This window comes from Colletotrichum navitas, assembly GCF_030913465.1.
Source record: "Colletotrichum navitas strain CBS 125086 chromosome Unknown LY79scaffold_50, whole genome shotgun sequence".
In the NCBI taxonomy this organism is placed as follows: Eukaryota; Fungi; Ascomycota; class Sordariomycetes; order Glomerellales; family Glomerellaceae; genus Colletotrichum; species Colletotrichum navitas.
Genome location: NW_026850596.1, coordinates 115,456 through 139,495, shown reverse-complemented (window position 1 = coordinate 139,495; position 24,040 = coordinate 115,456). Strand labels below are relative to the sequence as shown.

The following is a 24,040-nucleotide window of genomic DNA, read 5'->3' as shown; positions in this document are numbered from 1 at the left end:
AAAAAGAAGTTGCCTCTGGGGAGAAAAAAACAAACTGACGACATGACATCCGACTAACTAATTAGCTCTAGATCGCCCCCACAGCCAACTCAATCCCTCGGAAAGACTCCACTATCGGTAGTCGACTGTTGGGAAACCTCCATATCGAAGACCGACCCGCCTCTGGAATCGATCCTAATTCCCGAAGCTCAACACAACCCCGTAGAATGAGCATCGGCACAGGCTTCCCTTGCGTTTGTCTATACATTGGCAGCAGCTGGCCAGCGTCCACATGAAAGCCTTTTCCGTTTTCTCGCGCCCGCTGCGTCGGGCCACCACCCGCCGACCATGGACCTGCTCCGAATGTCGTGCCGGTCCGGTTGCGCAGCAGTCCAGCCGGATATCGGCACAGCAGCAACGGCTTGGCAATAAGGCCGCTCGCGGATTCTCATCGACGAGTGCAAAGGCCTCGGTCGCAAGGGCAGCACCGAAAAATGGCGGTGGTCGGAAAGGTGGCCGCGTGTGGCTTCTTGCTTCGGGTGGCGGCGCTGCGGCCGCCGGCGCGCTCGCCTTCACTGACGACATCAGGCACGGCTACGAGGCGGCGGAACGCGCAGGTCGAGTCGCCGCCGCGCTTGCGGTATGCATCAATGAGTACGACTTCCTTCCGGACAAATGCTGGTACGGGCCAGTCCTTGCTAACGCCATCTTAGTTACCGAACGACTCTCAACCAGAAAGAGAGCATCGAGGACCCCGACCTACAATCTAAGATCCTGAAAGACTGTCACCAGCGATGCGCCGACCGAACATTGAAGGTCTTGGAGAAGAACGGCGGCATATTTATCAAGCTGGGCCAACATCTTGTAAGAGCCCATATTTGTGGATCGTCTTAAAACCCAAAGACTGACTGGAGCACAGAGTGCGATGAACTACCTCCTCCCGCAAGAATGGACCAACACGTTCATTCCCCTACAAGACAAGTGCCCCGTGTCGTCTTTCGAATCGATTGAGGAGATGTTCCGGAAGGATATTGGCCAAGAGCTGTGGGACTGCTTCTCCGAGTTCTCGCCCGAACCGATCGGTGCCGCGTCTCTGGCGCAGGTACACACTGCCACCTTGAAGGAAACGGGCATGCCGGTGGCTGTCAAAGTGCAACACCCTGGTCTCGGCGAGTGGTCCCAACTGGACCTGGCTCTGACCCGGTTCACCTTTTCGACTCTGAAGCGCTTCTTCCCCGAGTATGACCTCGAATGGCTGTCCTCGGAAATGGACATTTCGTTGCCGAAGGAACTGGACTTCAGGGAGGAGGCCCGCAACGCCAACCGCACAAGGGAGCACTTCGCCAGGCTGCCGGAGCACCCCCTCGTCGTCCCGGAGGTCCTCTGGGCGAAGGAGCGAATCTTGGTCATGCAGCGGGTATCGGGTCACCGGCTGGACGACCTCGAGTATCTCGACGCCAACGGCATCGACCGCGACGAGGTCTCTGCTTGTCTCGCGCGCATCTTCAACGAAATGATATTTGGCCATAACGCCCCTCTGCACTGCGATCCCCACGGTGGAAACCTGGCGATCCGCAAGAACGAGTCCCGGCGCGGCCTCCGCGGCGGCCACAACTTCGACATCATCCTCTACGACCACGGCCTCTACCGGGATATCCCGCGCGACCTGCAGCGTTCCTACGCCAAGATGTGGCTTGCCGTCATCGACGGTGACATGAAGCGCATGCGCAAGTACGCCAAGGAGGTCGCCAACATCAACGACGAGCAGTTCCCCCTGTTCGCCTCGGCCATTACGGGCCGCGACTGGAGCGTCCTCAACAGCGAGGGCTCCGTCCTGCAGACGCGCACGGCCGATGAGAAGAAGGAGATGGGTGACGCGTTGCAGGAAGGGCTTATCGTCGACCTCGTCCAGTTGTTGGGCCAGGTCCCGCGCATCATCCTCCTCATCCTCAAGACCAATGACCTCACCCGCAGCCTCGACGAGAACCTGCACACGCGCCAGGGCCCCATCCGCTCATTCATGATCCTCGCACGTTACTGCACGCGTACAGTGTTCGAGGAGCAGCTCGAGGACCTGAAACGCCACGGCTCGCTGCTGTGGCCGCCAAACACTGTCCGCCTGGTGTCAGCATGGATCAGCTTCTGGAGGGTCGAGGCCAAGCTCGGTGTCTTTGAGCTCTTTCTGGGCGTCAAGAGGATACTTGGGTTGAAGGGCGCCGAATTCGCTGCTCCGGGAATGTGACGCATGTGATGTATGACATATAGACGTATAGAACTGTAATTTGACCTTTGTTTGTACACATGCGCACGTTCGTAGTACACCTCTCGTCAGCACCTTCAGAGTGAGAGTAACGCATGCTTGTCAGCGTGACTCATTGCGGCCGATTTATTTAGACGAGCAACGATGCGGTTATACATCGTTTTGATCTGTGCGAGTCATTTACCGTGACGTTAGTAGGTACATGGCGTCACTTCAATACTGTTCGACAGGTGTGAGGATATAACACGATTCTCACTCCCCTTTTGAGAATAGGGAGAATGGTTGTGGTGGTATTGAGAAAACGTAACACGACGTGATTACGTGATTGAATCCACACCTTTATTAGCTATGATGTTCACATTGGATCCATGGTTATAAATGACTTTGACCTGTTACGCTGATTGTACCCATGCCAGACGAAGGAATGATAGAGATTAGTAAGTCTTACAATGTCAAATAATTGTCAGATAATGTCGTAAACAACTTTTGACTATGGCACCGGTTTCAATTTTGTGACAACTAGCATTTAAGGATTGAGCTGCGGTGGTTATCACAGGTATTATTAACATTGGAAAGTGACAAGTAATGGCAATGAAGTCCTCATAACGGCCCGAATACCTCGGGCGATAGTGTCTAAGATACAAGGCTTGACTTGTCCGTTAAAAGAAAAAATCTCATTTCCTATTCTCCGCTCCCAATAAATGGATGAAGGGGTATTGGCTTCTTAGAACACTGCCGCTTTACATATTGTCAAGACGCTCCTTAGCAGACTCCTTGGCCTCATCAGAGACGTTGGGGTTCTTCAGGGTACTGCGAAGTGGAGAAAATTTAGTAATGATGCGGGACAGCCAGGATACTTGCGAGATGGGGAACTCACGCCTTGAGCCCACCAGCAACATTGCCGGGGTTCTTCTGCTCGTTATCGCCAGCCTTGGGGACGTCGCCGCCGTTGAACTCTTCCTCGAGAATCTTCCTGGAGTTCTGCTTGGACTCCTCAGAGGTGTTGGGGTTGTTGATGTTGGCCTTGTGGCCGCCGGCGATCTGAGCTTCGGTAGGCATGTTGAAGGTTGGTGGGGTGTGGGATGATTGGGGGAAGATTTGTTATTGGAGCTATTGGATTGAAGGTGTAATTGCTTGATAGGCTGATGTTGTAATGATGAGAAAAAGAGAACAGGTTCCAGAGGTGTTGGGTGGCCTCTTCTTATAGATCTCTCGGGACAGGATGTCGGAGCATGAGATGCAAGTCAAAAAGGCAGGACAAGACTAAGCCCAGCTAGTAGCTTGCCGCTTCATCCCCTGTCTTGCAACAGAACTACAACAAGAATGATGTGGGAGAGCTACAGCTCCGACGTAATGGATGGCATCATTGATCTCACAAGTACCTCTCCTGTACATGGCATTTTCACATTTTCTTTGGTACGGGTGGCCCATTTCACATCGACAAGCATGATAACAGCACAGGTAAAAGATACATCAACCCTAGCTCCTGTATGAGACCACCGAAGCTATGGCAGCGCTACTGGGCCAACGCCCGAGTGGTTCCAAGCACGAATTATCCCCCTTTCGATCATCGATCGTGAGAATGAATAGGCTGTGTGAAGTCATGACGTTCGAAGTCCTGCAAGGAGCCGTTCCGGGACAAGGAGACCAGGCAGGAGATCGAGATGATGACCAAAAGAGCTCGGTACGTTCTGTGGCTTCTCGGTTGCTTGGCTGTTTCTTATTCTTCTTGAGCTCAAGCGGACCTCCCGTGCTTGGGGGGCTACTGCGGGAGGACAAGCATCGGTAGTGTTGTTTGTTTTGAGGGGTGCAAATCAACATGTGGGAGGGGGCATCTAGGAAAGCGGAATGAGATGACAGACCAAGCTAATATGAGAGGCTAGGGCAGCCCGCCCACGTGAGTTAGGGTGAACGTAGTCTCAGTTAAGGAATATCCATGTCAGCGCTACAAGTTCTTACGATACTAAGCCTGTTGATTAACAACGGAGATGTACGGATAACGGCGCCAGGGGAATCGGGGTCACGCCCGTCCGTCCCTTCCAACGCGCCTCCAGCCTTTCCAGATCGGCAAAGCAGGATGGAGTCAGATCCCCCAGTAGTATCGGCGGGGTAGAGGTGTGATACCACAGATGGTCAAACCAAGTACCGGGGGCTGGAGGCTGGCGTGCGGAGCTTTAAGGCTGGCCAGTCAGCTGCTTCCGGACAAAGAGGAGGATTGATCAGGTCTTAGCCTTGGTGATGCTGGGCCGCTAGACCGTTTGGTGTGTTGCATGGCCATCATGCTCGGATACCTAATCGATTCGTTGCCGTCATGACGGGTGGTATACCGGTACGCTTTCGCGATGGAAAAAGAAAGCAAGCAGCCGGGCCTGACGTAGCACATTTGGGGTTTTCCTGCATCACCCCTACCGATGGTAAACAGCATCTGCCCAATTGACAAGATACTGATTGTTGTAGGGAATGGCAACATTCAGCTATTGATGGCTAGGCTTTTGACTGCCTTCCATCTCGACTTTGACAAACACGACAACATCCAACACCGGCCGACTTGGCCAGTGAACTACACGAAATCTTGCACCGCGGACAAACACGGCAATCTGTGATCGCAATCTGATATGGGAATCTGGGAGGATATGTAAGGTACCGCTCTAAGATCTTAGTCCTGAGCAAACGCCCCTTCCAGACCTGTGCGGGGAGCCGGTCTTGCCTACCTACATTCGCTCGTGCGATCGTGTGCGATTTGCATAATCCCATCGACCAGCCGCATGTCGTTGGACATGCGACTGATTTGGGCTGCCGCCCCACTGAGGCGGCTAAAGGGGCGTGAGTGGTGATTCATCGCAACTAGAGATGATGTCAAGGGCGAGGGCTAAGATAAGTACCTGCGTGGCTAGGGGCACAGACTCCCCACGACAGGAGCTTTTCGTCCGGCAGGATGAGTCGAGGGAAACTGCAAGATGATCTCTAGGGAATGATCGACAGGGGACAGAAATGCAGATGAACGTGGGATTTATATAATGAAAGCATAGGAAGGTCATCTAAACAAACGTCGTTTTTCTCTTTCTCAATTCCTCCACTTATGCGCTTATGCCAGCAAATTTGAGGTCATTCAGCACTCACGACCAATTAGTCCCATATCGTAGCCTGCTCTGATGCACTAGCGTTGTTAGCCAGCCCGAAATGCAAGGAGCTGATCGTCCGATTAAGGAGCTAATCGTCCGATTAATTCAGCACCAATCACTCTAGATGTTACTGTGCATCACTTGATAGTGAAGAGTTTCACTGTTTTGTCAGGCTTGGCGGCTAAAATACTGGGATGACATGTTCCCACAACCCGCGAACCCCTACACTGGCCGGGGGGTTATATCGCGCTTGTTTTCGCTCAGCGGCCGCCTTTGTAACTGCCATTGGCCGAAGAACCTGTGGCAGCTCATGCAAGCCACTCTGTCCGGGTACGAGCTGATAACCCCAGAACCGCTGGTCTGAAGCGGTACGTGAACCAGGTGGTCCATCGGACTCGGATACGGGAGTCGTAACATTGAGCGGGCCTCAAGGGGCATCGATTGAGGTATGAACTTCTGCGAAAATGGCGAGAGGCCTCTTTTCCTATAGGCGTCCCTGGTGATGTTCTCTATCCTTGGCGCCAGATGATGTTACGTTTCCGGTGAGTGACGAACGTGCAATAAAGAAAGAAAAAGCAGCACGCGCTAAGAGTGCCAGACGAAGTCGGTGAAGTCAGCCGCTCGGCTGCTACCGCAGCGAACCTCCCTGTTGGATGGACCCCACGCAGCCAATGGGGTCTGTCATGGCGGCTGTCAGGGGCAGTACCCGCCCTGCCGCGTGGCTGTGCTGGGGCTCCGCCTGGGGGCCCAGCCCACCCACACCCACACCCATCCGACTTCACTCCGTGTTACTTCCGTCATTCCGGACCACCGGTAATCGTCGAGCGTGCTCTTCCATCAGTTCTCGCAAGCATCGTGAGGTCTGCCATTCACAAGGGTTTCAGCTGATGTAACCATACCTTCAACGCCACTCTGGTAAGGCTGGATCACACCAAACACGCCAGCTTTTACATTCGCCTACACACACATACACACGCACGCAGCCTCATCATCGGCACAATGACATCACCGGATGCCCCTGAACACCAACCCGCGGCCATCAACTACGTCGCAGGCTTCCTCCTCGTTGGGCTCGCGTGGGGCTTTACGACGCCCTTCATCCGCCGCGCCGCAAAAGATCACCACCCACCCCCGCACCCGGTCCTCGAGACCGATGCCGTCAAGCGGAGCTGGTTCCGGAGCCGGGTCTACGGCGCCTTCTTCGGCGTCGTCGACCTGCTCCGTAACCCGCGGTATGCCGTGCCGCTGCTGATCAACTTGACCGGGAGCGTGTGGTTTTTCCTGCTCATTGGGCAGGCCGGTACGCCCCCCCCCTCCCCGCCCCTCTAATCTTAGAAAATACGAGAGAGGATGCTGACGAACTGCCGTAGAGTTGAGTTTGACGGTTCCCATCGTTAATACTCTCGCGTTTCTCTTCACCGTCATTGGAGACTGGTGGGTCGAGAGTAAGGTGATCAGTCGAGGTAGGCCGCAATTTCTCTCCGAGTTTGCGTATCTGATTGGCCCGCACATGACTAACTTGCCGCAGAAACCCTACTTGGTATGGTGTTATCTCTTTCCGGGATAGCGTTGTGTGTGCATAGCAAGACTAGGTGATCATTTGGAGTCTCTTTCGTCAGAGAACGCGGCACGTTTTGGATGCGTGAGGCTTGGACTACCGCATGTCTCATATATTGATGCAGGGCACATAAGTTGAGAAACGTGGCGTTGGGGGCCGTTTAAAAGATATCCGAGATATTAATATAGACTATCGAAGCCAACGAAATCCCTGCGCCGGGCAGGTTCAACCCTTCAACGCTCCCGTCCCCCGAGCTTTCCGTCTGCCTCGCCCTGGAGACTACACTACTCGCCGGCCTACCTGGGCCAGGACTGCTCCGAACCAAGCGCATCCAGTCCGCCTAGGGGTTATTTAGTGAACTCCATGAGACTAAAATGAAAAAAGAAAAAAGCAAAATGATGCTGGCATGACCGGAATGCTCGCTGCTGTAACCGTTTAATATCCTCCATACGCCGTGTATGCAAAATCCTCCTTTCGGGATGCCTGTTGGACAGGAAATCGTTTCGCTTTCGTATCACATTGAGACAAGACATATCATTCATCACACCTCACTCGTCGTGGGTCATCATGCTGCAGGTCGTCGAGCGCGGAGCCAGCGCTGTACGCCTCGCAAGCTGGGGTCCTCGGCCGTCCAGCGGCCCATTGCGTAGTCAGAGGCATGTAGCTCAGCATAAATCGCATCGTCGGTGACCATCGAGAGCTCCTGCGGTCCTCATGTCAGCGTGGGGATTCAGTGGCCGCAACAATGAGTTGTGTGACGCTGACTCACAGTTCTCAACCGTTGATCACACACTCTCAGCTGAGACTCGTTCCTTGAGTTCGGCCTTTCGCCTTGCAGGATGCTATCCCGGTGGCTGATCCACCGCTGGGCAGCAGCCTGGCGTAAGTAGATCTTTTGACACTCGTGCCTTCTGGCAAAGGCATCAAGCAAACACCTATAACAGAGAAAGAAAGGTTGAGTACTAATGAGCAGTTCCGTCGAGAGGATAGAGGACTGACTGCTTCAACTCGGCCTTGTCCTGTTCGACCGACCCGCCGCTTGCCTGCGGAACACTCGTGTCGGCCGCGCAGTTGAGGATGTGCTGCCCGTCGAGAGAGCATTGCCGCAGTGCCGCCCAACCCTCGGTCCAGTAGTCTTCCATGTTGGCTGGTTCCGAAGGCGCCGCTGCGATGTAGAACTGCAAGGTCCGGAAATCGGAGAGAACCTCGGCAACTCTCATTACTCGATATTCATTAACTGGAGCGCATGTTAGGCTCGTCTGCGTTACACGGCACCCCTAAGGCCAGGTTCATGTGCCCCGGATATTCCATTTGATAACATACATCCTTCCATTGTTATAATGAGGAACGAGCCAGAGTAGTGGTGAGAAGTAGTTAGAGATGGCTCAGTAGGGGGTAAAGCGATCGAATAAGAAGAGAAGGTATGATGTACAAGAATTAGTATTATTCGGATGACAGAGTCGTGCGAGGAGAGGGAAGACCTGCTGTTGTTTAGAGAGATACACCCTGGTCGAACCAATTTCGTGAGAATTGCATCGGCGCCGTCAGCTTCTTTTGTATATCGTTGACGGCCTCCGAAAGACATGGAATGCCAATCACAAATATTACAAACCATCGTCGGAAAAGCAAACCAAAGTGCCAGCCCCATCAGGAATCGTGTAAGTGTCCCGACTCGCGATCCTAACAGGCGAATGGAGCCCCATGGAGACGCAGGAGGTCCTCGGAAGCGTTGGTCCAATGGTTCATTAGTTCATCTGATGGAACCCCACGCCAGCCGAGTCCGGCCATGTGGCCGACCGACGAGTCGGGAAATAGAGACCAGGATCATGGCATTTGGGATGGCTTTGCAAGCTCAAAGCTAGGACAGACCCTAGCCAAGCTGGTAGAGGTGCCCTGGTCTCTCGGATACGGTAGGAACGGAGACATTGATTGCTCTGGCTTCCGGGAGGCCTGGCGATGATGTCGACCCGCATGGTGCATGCCTAGACAGTCGTGATTTAGACCACACATCCAAGGGAATGACAACATACTGGAAGGAAAGGCCAGTGAGTGAGCTAGATTTGAGCGACAGCCACTCGACATGCCGCTGACAAGGCTGCGCCGGACGGTAAGACCTGGACGTTTAGGGGGGTCACGGGGACGAGGGGTGTAAGGCACTGTCTACGTAGGTGGGTGCCATGGGCAGTCGTAAGTCTCGAGGCCCAAAGATCTGGAGCAGGGTACGTGAAAGCACGGAATTACGGAAAGGAAACGATGTGTATCGTTCAGGCCCAGACCCAGGGTCTGGGTAAACGTTGGTCGTCTCCCCTGACATCACGCACAAACATGTTGCTTACCACGTATATCAGGACGACGACAAGGATGCGCAATAAGGTAAGGCTAGTGGATCTTCAGCCGTAATATTGACGGCCGGGAAAGGAAGTGGGCTGATGTAGTGGTGACTTGGTGGGGCCAATCACGGTCCAGACTCCTTGGGCGTCTCCCCCGTTTGGCATGTTTTAATCCGGGTGAGCCGATACCGCCAAACTGGTCACCCGCATTAGGGTCCGTGTCGGTTACCCGTTGCGACTTAGCGGAAGGCAGACTGCGAGATTTAAGACGGAATTCTTCTGGGCACATACAGTTGCCGCGAAGGGGACTGGTGGAGAGGGATTACTAGTATGGGCTGACCATATCCAGCTCTGACTCGGCACGCCATCATCTAATCTTCCCTTGCTATCTCACCGCCCGCATCTCTTGGCCTTTGGATTTCTGCAGCCCCCCCGAACGGAAGAAAGGGAAACCTTGCTCCCATCCGAGGGTAGGCTGCGGGCCGTTGAGAGATCCAGCGTCATCAGTGGCTCAGCCCTCTTCTACTGTGCCTGATGTCTGTCCGTCTTTGTTCGCTTTTCCTTGACGGATCGACTCGTTCAATCCAACTGGTCGCCTTGCAAGGCCATTTGACGAGGCCAGTAGCCTTCCCTCCTGCAAAACGACGCCCGCTTTTCGATCTTGCTCGAGCCCATGACTGGCCTTCAGTTTTCACCATGTCATACGTGTCTCATCGAGTTACCATCCGAGACAATTGAGCATCTCGGATTTTGTCCGCTGGTCTTGGTCAAGCCACTCCAGCTATTCTCATTGTGCCTGCTCAGTTAACACTCAGCCGAGCCTCAAACGGCGTCGCGGCTGATCTCAAGTCGAGTAGCATGGGGTGGTCGTTGCAATGTCTTCCGAATGTCTTGATCTATAACGGTTGGTAGCCTGGCTAGTAGTACAGTCGTGTGCGGGGATCTGGTTTCGGGAGACAACCAGCTTGACTCTCTCATCTGCAACGCCCCGCGGTGGTCATGCGTGATTTGGCCTGTCAACGAATCGATGTCGCCTTGGACTCATCATCGGACGCACCGACCAAGTCCAGCTTCCACCAGCCGGAATATGTCTGATCCTCCCTCAATCCTTCTCCGCAATCGCCTGTAACCGCTCGTCGATCTCGTCCTCTGTGAGGATCCGGAAGCCAGGGTCCGTTCCCTCCTTGCCGTCCGCTCGGGGACCTCCAACAATGCCAATCTCGATCTCGCCCTTCTTGAAATCCATGCTTAGAACGGTGCTGAGGGTCGTGATGGCAAGCTCGACAACATCCGTCCAGTCGCCAGGGGCATGTTCCTTGTTGCGCAACTTCTTCTCGAGGTGGTTAAGAGCCTCTTGCTGCTTGGGTCCTGCCGAAGTACCCTTGTAGCCGATGTAGTATCCTGCAGGATCGCACTTAAACAGCTGAGGGCCAAACTCAGAGTCCAATGAGATCAACGTCGTGGCCACTCCGTAAGGACGCATGTAGGCCTAGAAGTATTGTAAGTCATTGTCACGACGTCATTCCAAGGTTCCGCCCTGCTTACTCTTTGTGTGTAGACCTGGCTGATATTGGCCAGTCTCTTGGCCAATGCATCGGCAGGCATCTCGTAGCCGTACTTGTATCGAAACTCGGCTGCCTCGCCCTGGGCACGCTGGGCGAAGGCGCGGGCATCGGCTATGGATCCCGTGATGACGCAGCCAACAGACGGGGAGAGCTGGAAGAGGTGGGAGACGGAGGCGGGGTCGATGAGTTTGTCCTTGCGATTGGGTCAGTTCCACTTCCGACATGTGAGTCTGCTGACAATCTCAACGTACGGGAACCTTCTTCTGAGACAGGACGACGGCACAGTCCTTTCCTCTGACGCCTATCGACATGATGTTGGCGGCTGTGATTGCCTTGAAGGCATATTCTGATCGGAGGCATCTCGTCAGCTCGGTTGGTGACAAGCCATTTAGTTGCGGGCCCCGCATGGTGGCATCACCACAGGGAGGGGCAATCGAATCGCGGGGGAAGGAGTCAACATACCGACCTGATACAATCTTCCCTGCTCGGAGAAGATCGTAATGTGTCGGTCATAAGCAGAGCCACCTGATGAAGCGAATGCATGTTAGCCATCTATGATAGGCATTCGCAAGGGTGAGGCCAGCAATGGGAGGACGCACCCGACATCTTGGCGGTATTGTGGTGTTTGCGTTGTTCGAATTAGGTCGGAGAAAATCGTTTACGGTCGTTACGGACTGAAAGAAGGCGTTGATGGTTGGAGGATGGAAATGGTCGTCGGTGGTGAGGTCGGGGTTGAGCTCTGACGGAGCTCTTGGATATCGACGCGTTTGCAGGAGCTTGCCTGGAGCAGGCGAGGCAACGCAGCGGGCAGCTCCAGTGGCCTAGCTGAAAGGCTGTAGATGCCTTGCCCTTGTCGCTGGTATTCTAAGGCAGAAATTCAAGTACGTATGTATAGCTTACGTAAACATACTGATTGAGAGTCTGGATGTGGCAGTTTCCGCTACGTATCTCAGTGACAGGGAAGTAGCGGGGCACCCCTGTTCAGTGGGAACGACAACGCATCTTTGCTACCAAAATTTGGCAGGGCGGTATCTCAAGCCAGGAAAAAAAAAAGTAGATTGGGACCATTCCCAATATCATCTTTTCGGTGTCAAGCACCACTCTTTGCGCCCAATAGAACTGCTGTCCATGAGGCCGCACCATTCCAATTCCATAGGCTAATCACACGTGGAAGCTTTCAAAGCGGCCCAATTCTGCACTTTTCGACTGGTCAAACGCGCAGACAGCAAAATTCCTGGCCAAAGAAACAGCAGCGGCCCGAGAGAAGCAAGCAGCCCCTCCTGTCTCCCTCCCTCCCTCCCCTAAGCATTCCGACAAGAGAAGCCGAAAGGAGCCCAAAGAGGGTGTGCCTGCTGCCCGTCATGTCCTCCGCCCAAAAAGTACCGGCCTGGAAACGATTGGGCCTCAAGCTCAAGCAGCCCGCATCCGGCGCAGAGATTGGCGGCCCTGCTCCCGCTGAGGGATCGAAGCCCAACGGGCAACAACTCCACGACCGGCACGCCAGCGGCCCCGTCGCCAACGCCGCCAACGCCTCCCCGGCCGCCGCCGCCGCCGCCAAAAGGAAACGTCTCGATCAACAAGCTCCCCCTGCGTCCAGCTCCCCCTTCAAAAAGACCCGCACGGACGACTCGTCCGGCTATGCAACCCCGACCCTGAGGAAGCAAAAGTCCGTCACCTTTGCCGAGGACGTCAAGAACCCTGCCGCCGCCGAACCGAAAAGGAAGAGCAAGGGCCCGAAGAAGGCGGCCAAGACAGCGACGCAGCAGCCCACCGCAGACATCAAGCCCTCCCTCGAGTACCTCCGGAACTGGAAGTCGTCCCGCGAGACCTGGAAGTTCAACAAGAACCATCAGACCATCCTGATGAAGCGTGTCTTCCACGCCGATGCGATCCCCTCGAGCGATATCGCTACCTTCTACGACTACATCCAAGACCTTAAGGGCTTCACGAGGACTCGCTTGAAGGAGACGGCGGCGGAGGTCAGGAAGGAGGATACCGACAAAGGGAAGGCAGCCTTCCCCGAAGGCACGCCGGACATGGACTCGAAGCAGTCCGAGTACGAGAAGGTGCTCGCCGGCCTGATGCAGCTTGGCTCCGGCTCCGGCTCCAAGAGGAAGCGCTTCGACGAGCCCGGCTTCGTGTCGCAGTCCACAGACGTCGCCATCACGCAGCGGGTCATCAAGCGTATGCGGGCCGAGACGATACTGGAGGAACTGTCCGATAGCGACGACAGCGATGCCATGACTGTCGATACCGAGGAGGCTACCACGGCGACCCAAGAGGCGGCTGCTGCCCAGGACGAGACCGTCGACAAGAGGGTCAAGCTCAACGACGGCACGAAGCAACCCACTGCCCGTCGCCGTAAGAGACGTACTAATGTCGACTCGAGCTCCGAGTCCTCTGATTCCGAGTCGGAATCCGATTCGGACAACGACAGCGACAGCGACAGCGACAGCGACTCGGACGACTCTGACAATGCGAGCGAAATCCAGCGTCAGGCTGCTCAGCGCGAGGCCGAGACCTCGAGCGAGTCGTCGTCGTCTTCGGAAGAGGAGGACAGCAGTAGTGAGGATGACAGCGATGAAGAAGAGGAGACGACCAGACAGAAGGGTTCGAAAAAGTAGGTGGGGGAAGTAGAGAGAACACGGCAAAGGTCGAACTGTATTCAGTCATGCATCATACCTGTTACCACCCCACACCACTCAGTCCGCTGCGACGATGTCAGGATATAGAGTGAAACTCGTTGTTAATGTTTCTTTTGTGTGCTGCGGGCAGACTGAACCTATCAATGGATACCCACAAAGTCTACACATCATGAAGCGTACAACCGGGTGAACCCGGCCTCGGGCGGTTGCAGCCAGTTCCTCTGGTCGTACTTTGTCCCCTCGCCCTCAATGACGTGAAAGGTGTAAATGATGCGCCCCTTCTGGCTCAGGTTCTTCTCGCTCTTGTGCAGCAGGTTGCCGTGGATCAGCACCAGGTCGCCGGCCTTGACCTCGCCCGGCACGTACTCCCCTCCTCCCTCGCCCTCGCCCTCGGCGCCGCCGTACTCCCCGCCGGGGGGGAACCGCGGGCCGTCGTTGTCGACCATCTCCGTCCCGCCACCCGCCTTGCGCACCAGCCGGTGCGTCACGGGGGCCCAGCGGTGCGAGCCCGGCAGGAAGCTCAAGCAGCCGTTGTCGAGCGTCGCGTCCTCGAGGGCGTACCAGAACCCCACGGCCGACGGCGGGTCCGTGTACAGGAACGTCGAGTCCTGGTGCGGGGGCACCGCGCCGCCGATCTCGGGCTGCTTGCAGATGACCATGCTCTGCAGGCACCGCGGGTCGCGGAAGCCCAGGCTGCGGGCCACGGCCGACGGCTTGCCCTTGACGGGACCGCGCCCGGGTGCAGGGCACGGGTCCGAGATGGCGGCGAAGGGCGGCGAGAGGGCGTGCAGGTAGTGGCCGATCTTGTTGATAGCGCGGGCCTTGGGCTTTACAAGGTTTCCCGAGTCGTCGAAGGCGTCCTCCTCGAAGAAGAAGCGAACCTTGTCGCCTGAGGAGAGGAAGTAGTCGTCGCCGACGTGATCGGCCTTGTCGCCGGTGGAGAAGCGAGTCATGGGGTGGTCCGCGAGGGAGAAGTTGTCCAGCAATGAGTGGGTCTCGGCGAGCAGGCCCGACACGGTCTCCGGGGAGAGGGCGCCGGGGATGATGAGGTAGCCGTCGCGGTGGAAGCGGGCGAGCTGCTCCGGACTCAGACCCTCCTCCTGTGAGGGGACGGTCATGGTGATGAGGTCAACAAATGGTAGCCGTGGGATGAAATCGGATTGCTTGACGCAAAGGGGGGTTTGATGAACATGTGTTACAGTTATTTGCTCAGAACTGTAAGTCGTGCCAGCAACGGTGTCAACTTCAAGTCTGGTAAGTCGATGGCCTCATGTTTTATGAGTCTTGAAGTGGCGCGCCGTTTTAATATTTGGCGGGACATGAGAATGCGGGGATCCCGGTCCCCACACTAGCCCGCTAGCGCCTATCTCCATCACACGGACTGTCGTCAGTTTCCTGCCAAGTAATAGGTAGGTCCCAGTCTGTTTTCTCGGTTTGAAAGCTTCTAACAATAAAATGCATTTATTTGGCGTCTACATAAGTAATGCTTACGCGCGTTGCCAGATGCACCAATTCGTCACTTTAACCAGCCCGCTGCCGAAGAATCGAATGTAGAAGAACTCCCTTCCTATGTCAAGAAACAAATCGTCTCGAAATAAAACAAAATATAAGACGCCGGTTTGCCTTATGCGCGTACGTTATAGAGCCAAAGAAGGTGAGGCATGCCCCTAGTTTTTGTTTCCCGTTGACCGACATGTCGCTTACGGCAAGGGGTCGTTGAGGAACTCGTATCCCTCCTCCGGCGGGAGCACAAAGGCGGAGATGCCCAGGCCGACAGCGCAGATGATGGAGACGGATGCGCTGATGGTGCAAAGAACCCAGGAGGTGTCCAAGTTCCAACCCGGAACCTGGAACTGCTCATCGTTCTCATATAGGTATGCCTGCAACAACGGGCGAGTCATTTAGCTTCTGATTTCGCATTTAGAGCGCAGTATCAGCGACTTACCACAATGCCCATCAAGACAAACTCAACTGCACCGACGAATATAAGGAGTCCACTGAGGACCTTCCAGCCGGTCTCGCGTTTATATTTGCCGCCGCCCATTATGACGAGGAAGGTGACGATGGATGCAAGATGCAGGATTGTTGAGAAGGAGGCCAAGAAGCCAACGGAGCGCCACATGGAGCAGAAATACCGCTCGCCGTTACTGCACAGCTCTTCTGTTGGGAACTCCTGGCATGGCGGGTCGGACAGGTTCGAACAAGCGCGATGCAGGCCGATGTGTTTGGAGAACTCGTTGCCGTCAGTTGCCGTGACGGAGTAGGTGACCCAGTGCGGCAGCGTGATGGATGCGATAATCATTGCCGTCGCTAGCGGAGAACAAGATTGTCAGCGTCGTAGGCTCTGCTTTGCGCTTCTTCCGCTTCACCCAGAGCGTCGCCATGGGCGTCCTCGAGATGCTGCTGTCGTTCTGTCTTCAGAAACGGCGATGACGTTGACGTGTGGGTCGTCCGTCTCCTGGTCAAGTTAAAGTAGAGGCCACTTACCGGCGACAAAGGCCACCAGGGCTGCGCTGTAAACGGAGACTCGTGTCATGTTCGCGGGTTACGACGATGTAGCAGTCAGTAAAGTAAACGCTGTTTTCTCTTCCTCCTGCCTGAGGGGAAAAATAGAGATGGATGAGGCAGGATTGAAGATGGCCAGAATGCCTTGGAACGAGACAACTGGAGGAGGCTTCTCCAGGTTAGGTTGGGGGGGTATGCTCTTTCAATGATTGGTGGTGCAGGTGGTGGTAGTGGGCAGACTAGTCGCAGTTATGACGCTATCTTCCCTGAATCGGGAAGCCGAAGCCCTGCGCGTATGGTTGGCTTCGAGGAAAGTGACATGCATTCTAGCATTAATTCCGCTTGTGCTCTAGGTACCTTTTCCCTCAGCTGGGCATGGGAAACATTTGCCGGCAGCTAATTGATACAGCGCGGCAGCATGGATGCATGCATGGCACACTGCCGTCACCTCTCACCTTACAGATCATCTCACAGATCACCAACTGCCCATTCCCACTGCTGCAACCGCCGGGTGTCGTGACCAAGATTGCTTCGCCTCTCGCGGGAACCTACATGTAGGCAGCATGAACTGGACCCGATATTGTTAGAGAGTTAGCAGCCGACCTAATGGATAGACCCGGAGCGCTCATCCCGTCCTGCTCCTAGCTCCTCTCACCTCAACTAAGTAGCAGCACCTCGCTCGGCCTTCACCGCTTTGTCTTCCACGGATCGCAGCTCTACGGAAGGGCTCTCTCGCTATTTCCCGATTCCATCGCAGACCCTTGGCTGACGACCGGCAATCCGGAGAGAACACGCTGGCATCAGGCACATCGCCCAAATCCATGTAGATGTGAGTCACCGGCTACGGCATGGGAGTGATGAGACGGGATTTCATTCAGGACAGATGTTGCAAACATTGAAATGCTGCCTATGTTGGTGACCATAAGCTCGTCTAATTCGACTGCCTAATCCATCCACGCCTGCCGTGCTAACCGCCACTGTCAGGCACCTGAATCGTGGTAGGGGGATAAACACCAATGCCGTTGTTATCAGCGCCTGGATCAAAACACGTCCTCCCCGTCCCCAATCCCATCAATCCGTCCCCTCGCATCCCACAAAAGCATTGCCCTGGGCCCCCGAATGGGTGATCTGGCCCGCCAGGTCACACTTTTCGTTGATGATAACTCTGTCGGCGCCCGGCTTGCCTATTCGCGATTCATCAGTCAGCTCCAGCCCAGCCTCGCAGAATCTGCTCGCCCTGCTCCAAGCGCGGCTAACACCACGAGAGTCTATACTGCGTAGCCCCTGCCGCTAGCGATCCTTGGCAGCCTGTGTTCGACTAGCACAGACCCTCGGACAGAGTGCACGCCGGATCGCCGATCTTGTGTACGCTTGAAAACTCAAATCGATTGCTTACCGCCTTTGTAAACACCATTCGTCTTCATCGGGAACTCGATAAAGGGCCCGGCAACGCCATGGAAGTCGAACCCCTCCTGATTACGGTACGTATGGGGATAGCTCGAGCTGCCCGCCGTTGTCCCGGCCTCCACGTGCTTGCAGGCCGCGTTGGCCGCCGACCTCACCGAGGTGAGGCTGTACACGTTTGCGCCGCATGCTATTTCCGTGTCATTGGCCCGGGCCAGCATCCGAAAGCGTCCATGCTGTGGAAAAGCCTGAACAGTGAGGGCCAGGGCCGCGATGATGGCCACGACAAGATGCATGTTGCCAAGAAACGGAGCGGGTTTTCAAACTAACGAAGAAACGATAAGAACAAGTAAAAAGGCGACAAGAGGACGAACGACGCGACCGGGCTTGTCTCTTACTTTTTGTACCTCATCGCTGGAAGGTTGACGAAAGCTGCCTTTTAAATCATTTCATCTTGGACGTCTACCGCTTCAGCCGCCCATGGTTACTTGGTCTGTTCAACGCAAGAGTGAGAGAGTCGCGATGCGCAGGCACGGCGCTGCAAATTGGTTGGTCCTCACTTTGAGGGCAGCAGCGATCTTCATTCACTGGAACTACCGGTAGGTAGTTCAACTGCCATGCATTAAAAGTCACCCCTCGGAGCCGGCGAACCGTTTTGCGCGTGGGCAACTTGATTGGCTGAGGGGCCTCTCCGTGATAATCTCCCGCGGACATCAACGGTCAGGCAGGGGCGGCAAGTGCCACACGACTCAGGAGATCATATGAAATTAGGGAGCTCTGCCGATTAGCTAACAGATGTCGCAATCCACTGACATGTCCTGGGAAGCGGTCGGGCCTTTTGCGGTCTTGTTAAGGCTCGCGACCAGGGTCGCAGGGGTGGCCTGGGCGATTTGCCTGTCCTCGAAGAGAGAAACTGGACCGGAATGTCCGCAAACCTCGATCTGCGGTCCCCAATAAACAACGAGTAAACAACGAATCTGAATTTCTAGAATCCTTCGCGATGGCTCCAGACGCGCAACGGAGCTGAGAGCGGTCAACCCGAAAACCCCCCATTAGCTGGGGTCCTCCAGGATCCCAAAGGGCGGTCGATGCTGGCATAGGGCAAACGCACGCATCATCGCGGGACTAAGCCGCATCGATGTCCAAAATCCATGCATAGGAAACATCGATGGATCATAGACTCGCGGAGCCCCACCAAGCAAACAGGCTCCGGGCTGCTTGTGATGCCGGACCCCTCCCCTATCTCACATGGAGGAAAGCTTCTTTATCGTCCGTATCTTTGTTCGGTCTAGCTAGGTAATCTCCCCCTGGCCGAATTGTCCGAAATTGGGGGGGCAGCGCCGTCGACGTACACGAAAACGTAAAGGCTTTGTATTGTAAGCGTCCTTGTCCCTCCCTTCTGGCAAGCCCCCAAGCGTACCTAGGTAGCCGTCCTGTGTGACGGATCTGATGACAAACCGTGCTGTCGCCTCCGGGGAGCCATTGATAGCACACCCACCAATCGATCACGCCAGAGGCAGGGCGTATAGAACAATGCCTCTGACATGCCGCAGCAGAGCTGGGAAGATGGGTCTAATCGGCCACTCAGCAAAGGGGGATCGGGGCGGGCTACCCACTACATAGTACGCTTGAAGCTAAGCCCAGGGTGACCCCGAGTAGATGGGACCGAATTAAAGTGAGTTTGGGAAGGTCTCTTCGCTCCGGCGCAGGGTCCTCGGCCCCTCTACAATAACTTACGTATTCCATTCTTTTTTTCCTCCCTCTTTTAACTCGACCGCGCGCTTCGGACAGGATCTTACAATTCCCGAGTCGCGACTCTTCAACGTCATGGAGTCCTGCTACTATTATTGTGCTGTGCCCAACTCCTGCTGCTCCCCGAGACTTGATCCTAGGTGAAGTCGGCCCCCTTCTTTTTTTGTTCATCAACCCCACGGTTGCCATTCTTCGACAGGCAACACGAATCAACAAGCTTATCACGCATTCGGGACCACCAACGATAACGTTGCTCCATTGAATTGATACGGATAACGAAGTTTACGACTTGTTGCTTTTGACTACGACATCCTACGCCAATACCAACGAGATATACTCTCGAAAGCACAGTGTCCCCCCCCTCCCCCCCCAGACACTAGGCAACACAGCATTAACATGGGAGACCAACGTCTCTTGGAGCACCGGCCGGTGCAGACCAGCGCCGTCTACGTCCTCGGCGCACCCCATGCAGACTCAATGCCACCCCCCTCGCCTCCTTCACCACCAGTGTCTCCGCCTGAAGAGGGGTTTTTCGAGGAATTGGAGGAATTGAGCTTGGGGTCGCCCGACGACCTCCCCGAGAACGACGAGAGTTGCGCCAAGGTACAGGACCGCCTCCACGCCGCAACACATGTCCTGAAGACAGAGGCCGCAGCGTTGCGGGCCGTCGCAAACCTGTACGAGACGGACCCTGTCGCCAGGGACGGCTTCAACCGGACCGTCGCGGCAGTTACGCGGCACAAGGGCGAAAAGGGCAAGCTCATTGTCACGGGCGTGGGCAAGTCTGGGCACATCGCCAACAAGCTGGTCGCGACTTTCAACAGTCTGTCCATCGCATCCGTGTTTCTAAACCCCATCGATGCTTTACATGGCGACTTAGGCATCATTCAACAACACGACATTCTCATGTTCATTACGTTTTCCGGAAAGACATCAGAACTCCTCAGCTTGTTACCACACCTCGACAAGCCTTCGTCGTTGGTGGTCCTCACGGGGCACACGAGACCGGACACCTGCGAGCTCGTCAAGCTCCGGCCGGACACGATCCTCCTCCCGGCGCCGGTCCACGAGAGCGAAACGTCGTCTTTCGGCGTCTCAGCCCCGACGACCTCCACGACGGTCGCCCTGGCCGTGGGCGACGCGCTCGCCATCGCCGCGGCGCAAGAGCTGCACCCCAACGTCGCGCAGGTCTTCTCCAGGAACCACCCGGGCGGCGCCATCGGCGCCGCCTTCCGGAAGCCCCAGACGATCCTGGACCTGGCCGTCCCCTGGGCCGACATCCCTGACTCGGAGGGCCTGTGCGCAGACAGCAGCGTGGGCGCGGACCTCTTCCGGGCCGCGTACGACGCGGCGTCCGGGTGGGTGCGTGTCGGCGGCGACGTGGCGTCGCCGGGCAGGATCCGGAAGCTCGCGACGCAGGACTTCGCGCGGCGGCTGCGCGACATACCGCGCCTGATGGTGCCACGGGCCGAGATGCTCTCCATCTCGGCGGGGACGACGATACGGCGCGCCGCGGACTTTGTGAGGAGCATGCAGGGCGCCGCGGACGACGGCGAGTACGTCTGCAGTCCGGATTCCATACTAGCCGTCCTGGACCAGGGGGACATCGTGGGCGTTTTGGAAGTGGGAACGCTCTTGGAGTGGCGGGAATGAGACCGTCTCTTGCTGGCGGCGGCGATTAATGAAGTGCGCAACAGGGAGTGGCAAAAGAAAATCTCCAAATCATGGGTGTCCGTTTTTTTCTGGGACATCACGCGGGGGCGAGGCTTTATTTGTTTTTGATATCACTTGGGAAACCACGTCTGACCTTTGAGCTCGGGCGACGACGACGTTTGTCTGGGGTCGGCATGTTACTGGATCAAGACCGAAATCGAGTCTTGATGAATCGTATGGCGACTACGCCCACTTTTTTGCATTGCAATTTTCTTGTCATCCCTGGACATGATGACGATGACGATTTGGATGGAATGGATCCCGGAGCAAGTTACTTGTGATAACCAAAAGTGGCCTTTTTTCCCCAATGCAATGGTAACTTCCAGGCGGCAGGCTCCAGCCGCGGTGTTTGATGCCCGATGGCTTCTGGCCCTGCATGAGAGAAACGCCTCTTCCAGCGTTTGGCCAGCGCCCCTCGGGGGTGATGCAGGCAATATCCCCGCCGGGCTCCATCGTCCGCATCTCGATTCCGTCAGGCTGTAGAGAGACTTGGGCACTGGCTCTTGGGCGTCTCACGAGCTGGATCGAGATAAGGCTGGAATGATGAATTCGGGAGGGCGGGAGAGTGGGGGGCGCATGAAGAATGCAAAGGCCGAACCGGGTTGTGTTGGCCAAATCGGTCCGGATCCTGTCACCGAAAAGGTACTAGCGGGGCTGGGTGGTTCCGGTTTCCCGGGTTTCTCCAACCTTCTCGCTTGCCCCTCGCGCGCGGTGATGCCCGGCCGCTCCTCTCTGCCCACCTTGGGCTGCGAAGGAGAGACGAGCGCATGCCTGGCGATTCAGTCTTTTTTGTTACAGGGGTGGAGGAAGCTTGGACGGAATTGTCAAGGCCAGTTGAATGGAGACGTCTTTTGCGTCTTGTTGAGGGATCGAGGTACCGGGACCGGGACGGGGACCGGCGAGAAGCGTCTTTTGCGCGGACTGCCCTCCTCTCTCTTCCGGCACCACGCGGTAGACGGCGGTCATCATCATCCGCCCCGTGCCTGGACCAGACGGGTCAGCGGTTGTCCAGTGAGCGGCCTTGTAGTGCTCGTTCTAGGATTGATTATGAGATGAAGTAATACAGAAGGTGTTCTGAGACCTTTTACCTCTTTTCCCACCCGACCAGTCTTGTGAAGAGACGGGGCGTATCCATAGTTCCTAAGTAGTGCTGGCAAGGGCTTCACAGTCAGCTACATAGGTAGGTTCCTAGTCAAAAGCAAAGCAAAAGAAAGAAGAAAAAAAAGACGAGCCCGTTGCAACAACTGCGGCAACTGAGGCTTGTTGGCCGGAAGACGAGACGAACTGCCTCGCCGTCTTTTTCTGCTTCGAGCATTGTTTGGCTTCCCTAGCGCACGAGACCCGAAAGAGCCCGCTAAGGCGCGGACACTGTGCTGGTGTCAGGATGCTTTTTACTCTTCTTTTTTGCTTCTCCTTTCCCCCGTGCGCGCTAGAGCGTTTCCCCTCGACCGTTGCTGCCCCGGAGGACGCCCGGAACAGCCTAGACCGGATCAGGCCGCATCTTGTCTGAGGGCGGGACGAAACATGAGCGTTTTCTTCTTTTGGCGTTTTCAGTGCGAGGAAACATCAGATGGAGTCTGCGAGGGGGGGAGGCGCCGCCAAGACATAGCTTGCGTATTGTGCGCCTTTCGGAGCGTGTGTGTATGTGTGTGCCCTGTGTGGTGAGACTTTCAGTATATGTTATGGACGGTCGTTGCAAGCTCGAAGTCGTCACGCATGTACGCAATCCCGTGCGGAGTCGGCCGCTTTGGTTGTCACCATGGCCCGCTGATTAGAGCATTGACGGGGAGAGGGGGGTTAGCAGTCTAGCAGTCTCTGGAAAGACCCGATATCTTCACAGATCCGAAACACGCCGCGGCGAGCTCGAGAAGGATCGCGAAAAACCCGAAGCTTAAACTCTCCTGGTGAAAGCAAGAGCAGGGGGGGGGGCGACCGGCCCATCGGGTCTGGCGCCGTGGTTCCCTTCTGGAATTCTTGCTTCTATTTTGGTGTTGGGGGAGGGGGAGAGACGTCAGCCGCCAGCTCTTGGCGACAGAACACTTCGCAGAGTTAGAGCGCGGAAGAGGAGGACGAGGCACTGTGAAAGGTTCTGGAGGGGCCTGTAGCTACCTACGCAATACACTATTGCTTCGCGAAACAGTGACATGGCGAAATGCTGAAGAAACGAGTTGCCAACGAGGGTTGGTTGGCTCAGTGGACACGTCTAGAACTCATCGCTCTCGCGGATTCGAGGGACGTCATTGGGGACGGGGCATAGAGTAATTGGGTCCCCTGGGGCACGTCACCCAGTGAGGCTCAGTCCGGGATGATGTGCATATCCCCTGCCTGCAGGCTGCCGAGCCACAATGGGCCAAGGGGTTAGTCAAGCTGGGGTGAGGGGGACCGGGGGACCACTGGTCCGCAGCAAGCTTCGAGTCGAGAAGGCTTGGGACCAAAGATTCGAGTTCCACCTTGGGCTTCAATAGATGAAAAGAGTCGAGACTGAGCCGTGGCCGGAGACGGTCATTTCTCAGTGTGTAGATTGCCACGAGAAAAGCGGCGAGACAGAACGAATGCGGCGACCAACCACCGCCAACTCATCAGACGTTGGATAATGATGTGCGGGTGCCTGGTTCGACCTTGGCCCATGTCCGTCTTCACTGAGTGGAACGTACTGTAGGTGCCCGCCGGTACGAGTCGCGGGCACTCACCCAACCTTAGGTGCTCAGGTGAGAGGTAAAGTTCCGAGTGGGACGGTCGAAATGCCATTGGCAGAGGCCCTGGCCCTGGCCGTCAATCGTCGAAGAGCAAAAGCGGGAGGCGACCTAGGCCCTACCGGCGGCATCATGTCGACATGCCCTTACGCGAGTGTCCCAGTCGTGATTACTGTATACATGAACATACATACAGAGATGATGGTGCTTGTATGTATCACATACGTCGGAGGTGTGGGAAGGAGAAAAAAAAAAAAAAAAAAGGTTGAGTACTCCGTACAGAGTAGGAGATTCGCAAGATCCCTGTGGTTCAGCTCGCGAATCCCTGTTGGAGGGGAGGCCCACGGCACATGAACCCTGCCAGAATAGAGTGACAGGCGAGGACAAACAACCTCCTGTCTGCGTTTGACGTCCTAGGGTTCCCTGGTGATGTTGGACCGATGGCGTCTCGGTCTGCAGGAAGAGGAAATGCTGATGAGGGCCTGAGAGAAATTGGGGGGGAGAAAGATTAAAG

The 24,040-nt window shown here is 55.8% G+C and overlaps 10 protein-coding genes across 10 annotated transcripts; 4 read left to right on the top strand and 6 right to left on the bottom strand.

Moving 5' to 3' along the window:
- Positions 1-271: 271 nt before the first annotated feature.
- Positions 272-2,221, top strand: LY79DRAFT_671460 (ABC1 family protein; the record flags this gene model as incomplete). Its single annotated transcript, XM_060563915.1, has 3 exons — positions 272-633; positions 693-843; positions 899-2,221. 3 exons carry the CDS (start codon positions 272-274, stop codon positions 2,219-2,221), a joined length of 1,836 nt encoding a protein of 611 aa, XP_060411926.1.
- A 469-nt stretch (positions 2,222-2,690) lies between these two features.
- Positions 2,691-3,461, bottom strand: LY79DRAFT_560263 (conidiation protein 6). The gene is made up of 2 exons (XM_060558315.1): positions 3,117-3,461; positions 2,691-3,049 (listed from the first exon to the last, which is right to left on the bottom strand). Exons 1-2 carry the CDS (start codon positions 3,296-3,298, stop codon positions 2,980-2,982), a joined length of 252 nt encoding a protein of 83 aa, XP_060411925.1. The 5' UTR covers positions 3,299-3,461; the 3' UTR covers positions 2,691-2,979.
- A 2,649-nt stretch (positions 3,462-6,110) lies between these two features.
- Positions 6,111-7,123, top strand: LY79DRAFT_636112 (uncharacterized protein). The gene is made up of 3 exons (XM_060562265.1): positions 6,111-6,661; positions 6,732-6,824; positions 6,890-7,123. The coding sequence occupies exons 1-3, from the start codon at positions 6,361-6,363 to the stop codon at positions 6,955-6,957; spliced, it is 462 nt and encodes a 153-aa protein (XP_060411924.1). The 5' UTR covers positions 6,111-6,360; the 3' UTR covers positions 6,958-7,123.
- A 361-nt stretch (positions 7,124-7,484) lies between these two features.
- On the bottom strand, positions 7,485-8,139 carry LY79DRAFT_591879 (uncharacterized protein; the record flags this gene model as incomplete). The annotated part of the gene is made up of 3 exons (XM_060561347.1): positions 7,485-7,622; positions 7,689-7,854; positions 7,919-8,139. The coding sequence occupies 3 exons, from the start codon at positions 8,137-8,139 to the stop codon at positions 7,485-7,487; spliced, it is 525 nt and encodes a 174-aa protein (XP_060411923.1).
- A 2,212-nt stretch (positions 8,140-10,351) lies between these two features.
- On the bottom strand, positions 10,352-11,420 carry LY79DRAFT_591878 (proteasome A-type and B-type; the record flags this gene model as incomplete). The annotated part of the gene is made up of 5 exons (XM_060561346.1): positions 10,352-10,738; positions 10,795-11,007; positions 11,066-11,160; positions 11,277-11,339; positions 11,414-11,420. 5 exons carry the CDS (start codon positions 11,418-11,420, stop codon positions 10,352-10,354), a joined length of 765 nt encoding a protein of 254 aa, XP_060411922.1.
- Positions 11,421-12,184: 764 nt separating this feature from the next.
- LY79DRAFT_501124 (uncharacterized protein) lies at positions 12,185-13,408 on the top strand (the record flags this gene model as incomplete). The annotated part of the gene is made up of 1 exon (XM_060553368.1): positions 12,185-13,408. A coding segment is annotated over one exon (1,224 nt), but the record flags the coding sequence as incomplete, so codon positions are not given.
- A 218-nt stretch (positions 13,409-13,626) lies between these two features.
- Positions 13,627-14,577, bottom strand: LY79DRAFT_519881 (phytanoyl-CoA dioxygenase; the record flags this gene model as incomplete). The annotated part of the gene is made up of 1 exon (XM_060555183.1): positions 13,627-14,577. One exon carries the CDS (start codon positions 14,575-14,577, stop codon positions 13,627-13,629), a length of 951 nt encoding a protein of 316 aa, XP_060411920.1.
- Positions 14,578-14,872: 295 nt separating this feature from the next.
- LY79DRAFT_560242 (uncharacterized protein) lies at positions 14,873-16,153 on the bottom strand. Its single transcript, XM_060558314.1, has 3 exons — positions 15,947-16,153; positions 15,405-15,769; positions 14,873-15,339 (listed from the first exon to the last, which is right to left on the bottom strand). Exons 1-3 carry the CDS (start codon positions 15,993-15,995, stop codon positions 15,160-15,162), a joined length of 594 nt encoding a protein of 197 aa, XP_060411919.1. The 5' UTR covers positions 15,996-16,153; the 3' UTR covers positions 14,873-15,159.
- Positions 16,154-17,035: 882 nt separating this feature from the next.
- Positions 17,036-17,664, bottom strand: LY79DRAFT_671452 (Ribonuclease/ribotoxin; the record flags this gene model as incomplete). The annotated part of the gene is made up of 2 exons (XM_060563914.1): positions 17,036-17,148; positions 17,361-17,664. The coding sequence occupies 2 exons, from the start codon at positions 17,662-17,664 to the stop codon at positions 17,036-17,038; spliced, it is 417 nt and encodes a 138-aa protein (XP_060411918.1).
- A 1,748-nt stretch (positions 17,665-19,412) lies between these two features.
- On the top strand, positions 19,413-21,073 carry LY79DRAFT_290839 (SIS domain-containing protein). Its single transcript, XM_060552206.1, has one exon. It carries the CDS (start codon positions 19,517-19,519, stop codon positions 20,771-20,773), a length of 1,257 nt encoding a protein of 418 aa, XP_060411917.1. The 5' UTR covers positions 19,413-19,516; the 3' UTR covers positions 20,774-21,073.
- The last annotated feature ends 2,967 nt before the right edge of the window (positions 21,074-24,040 follow it).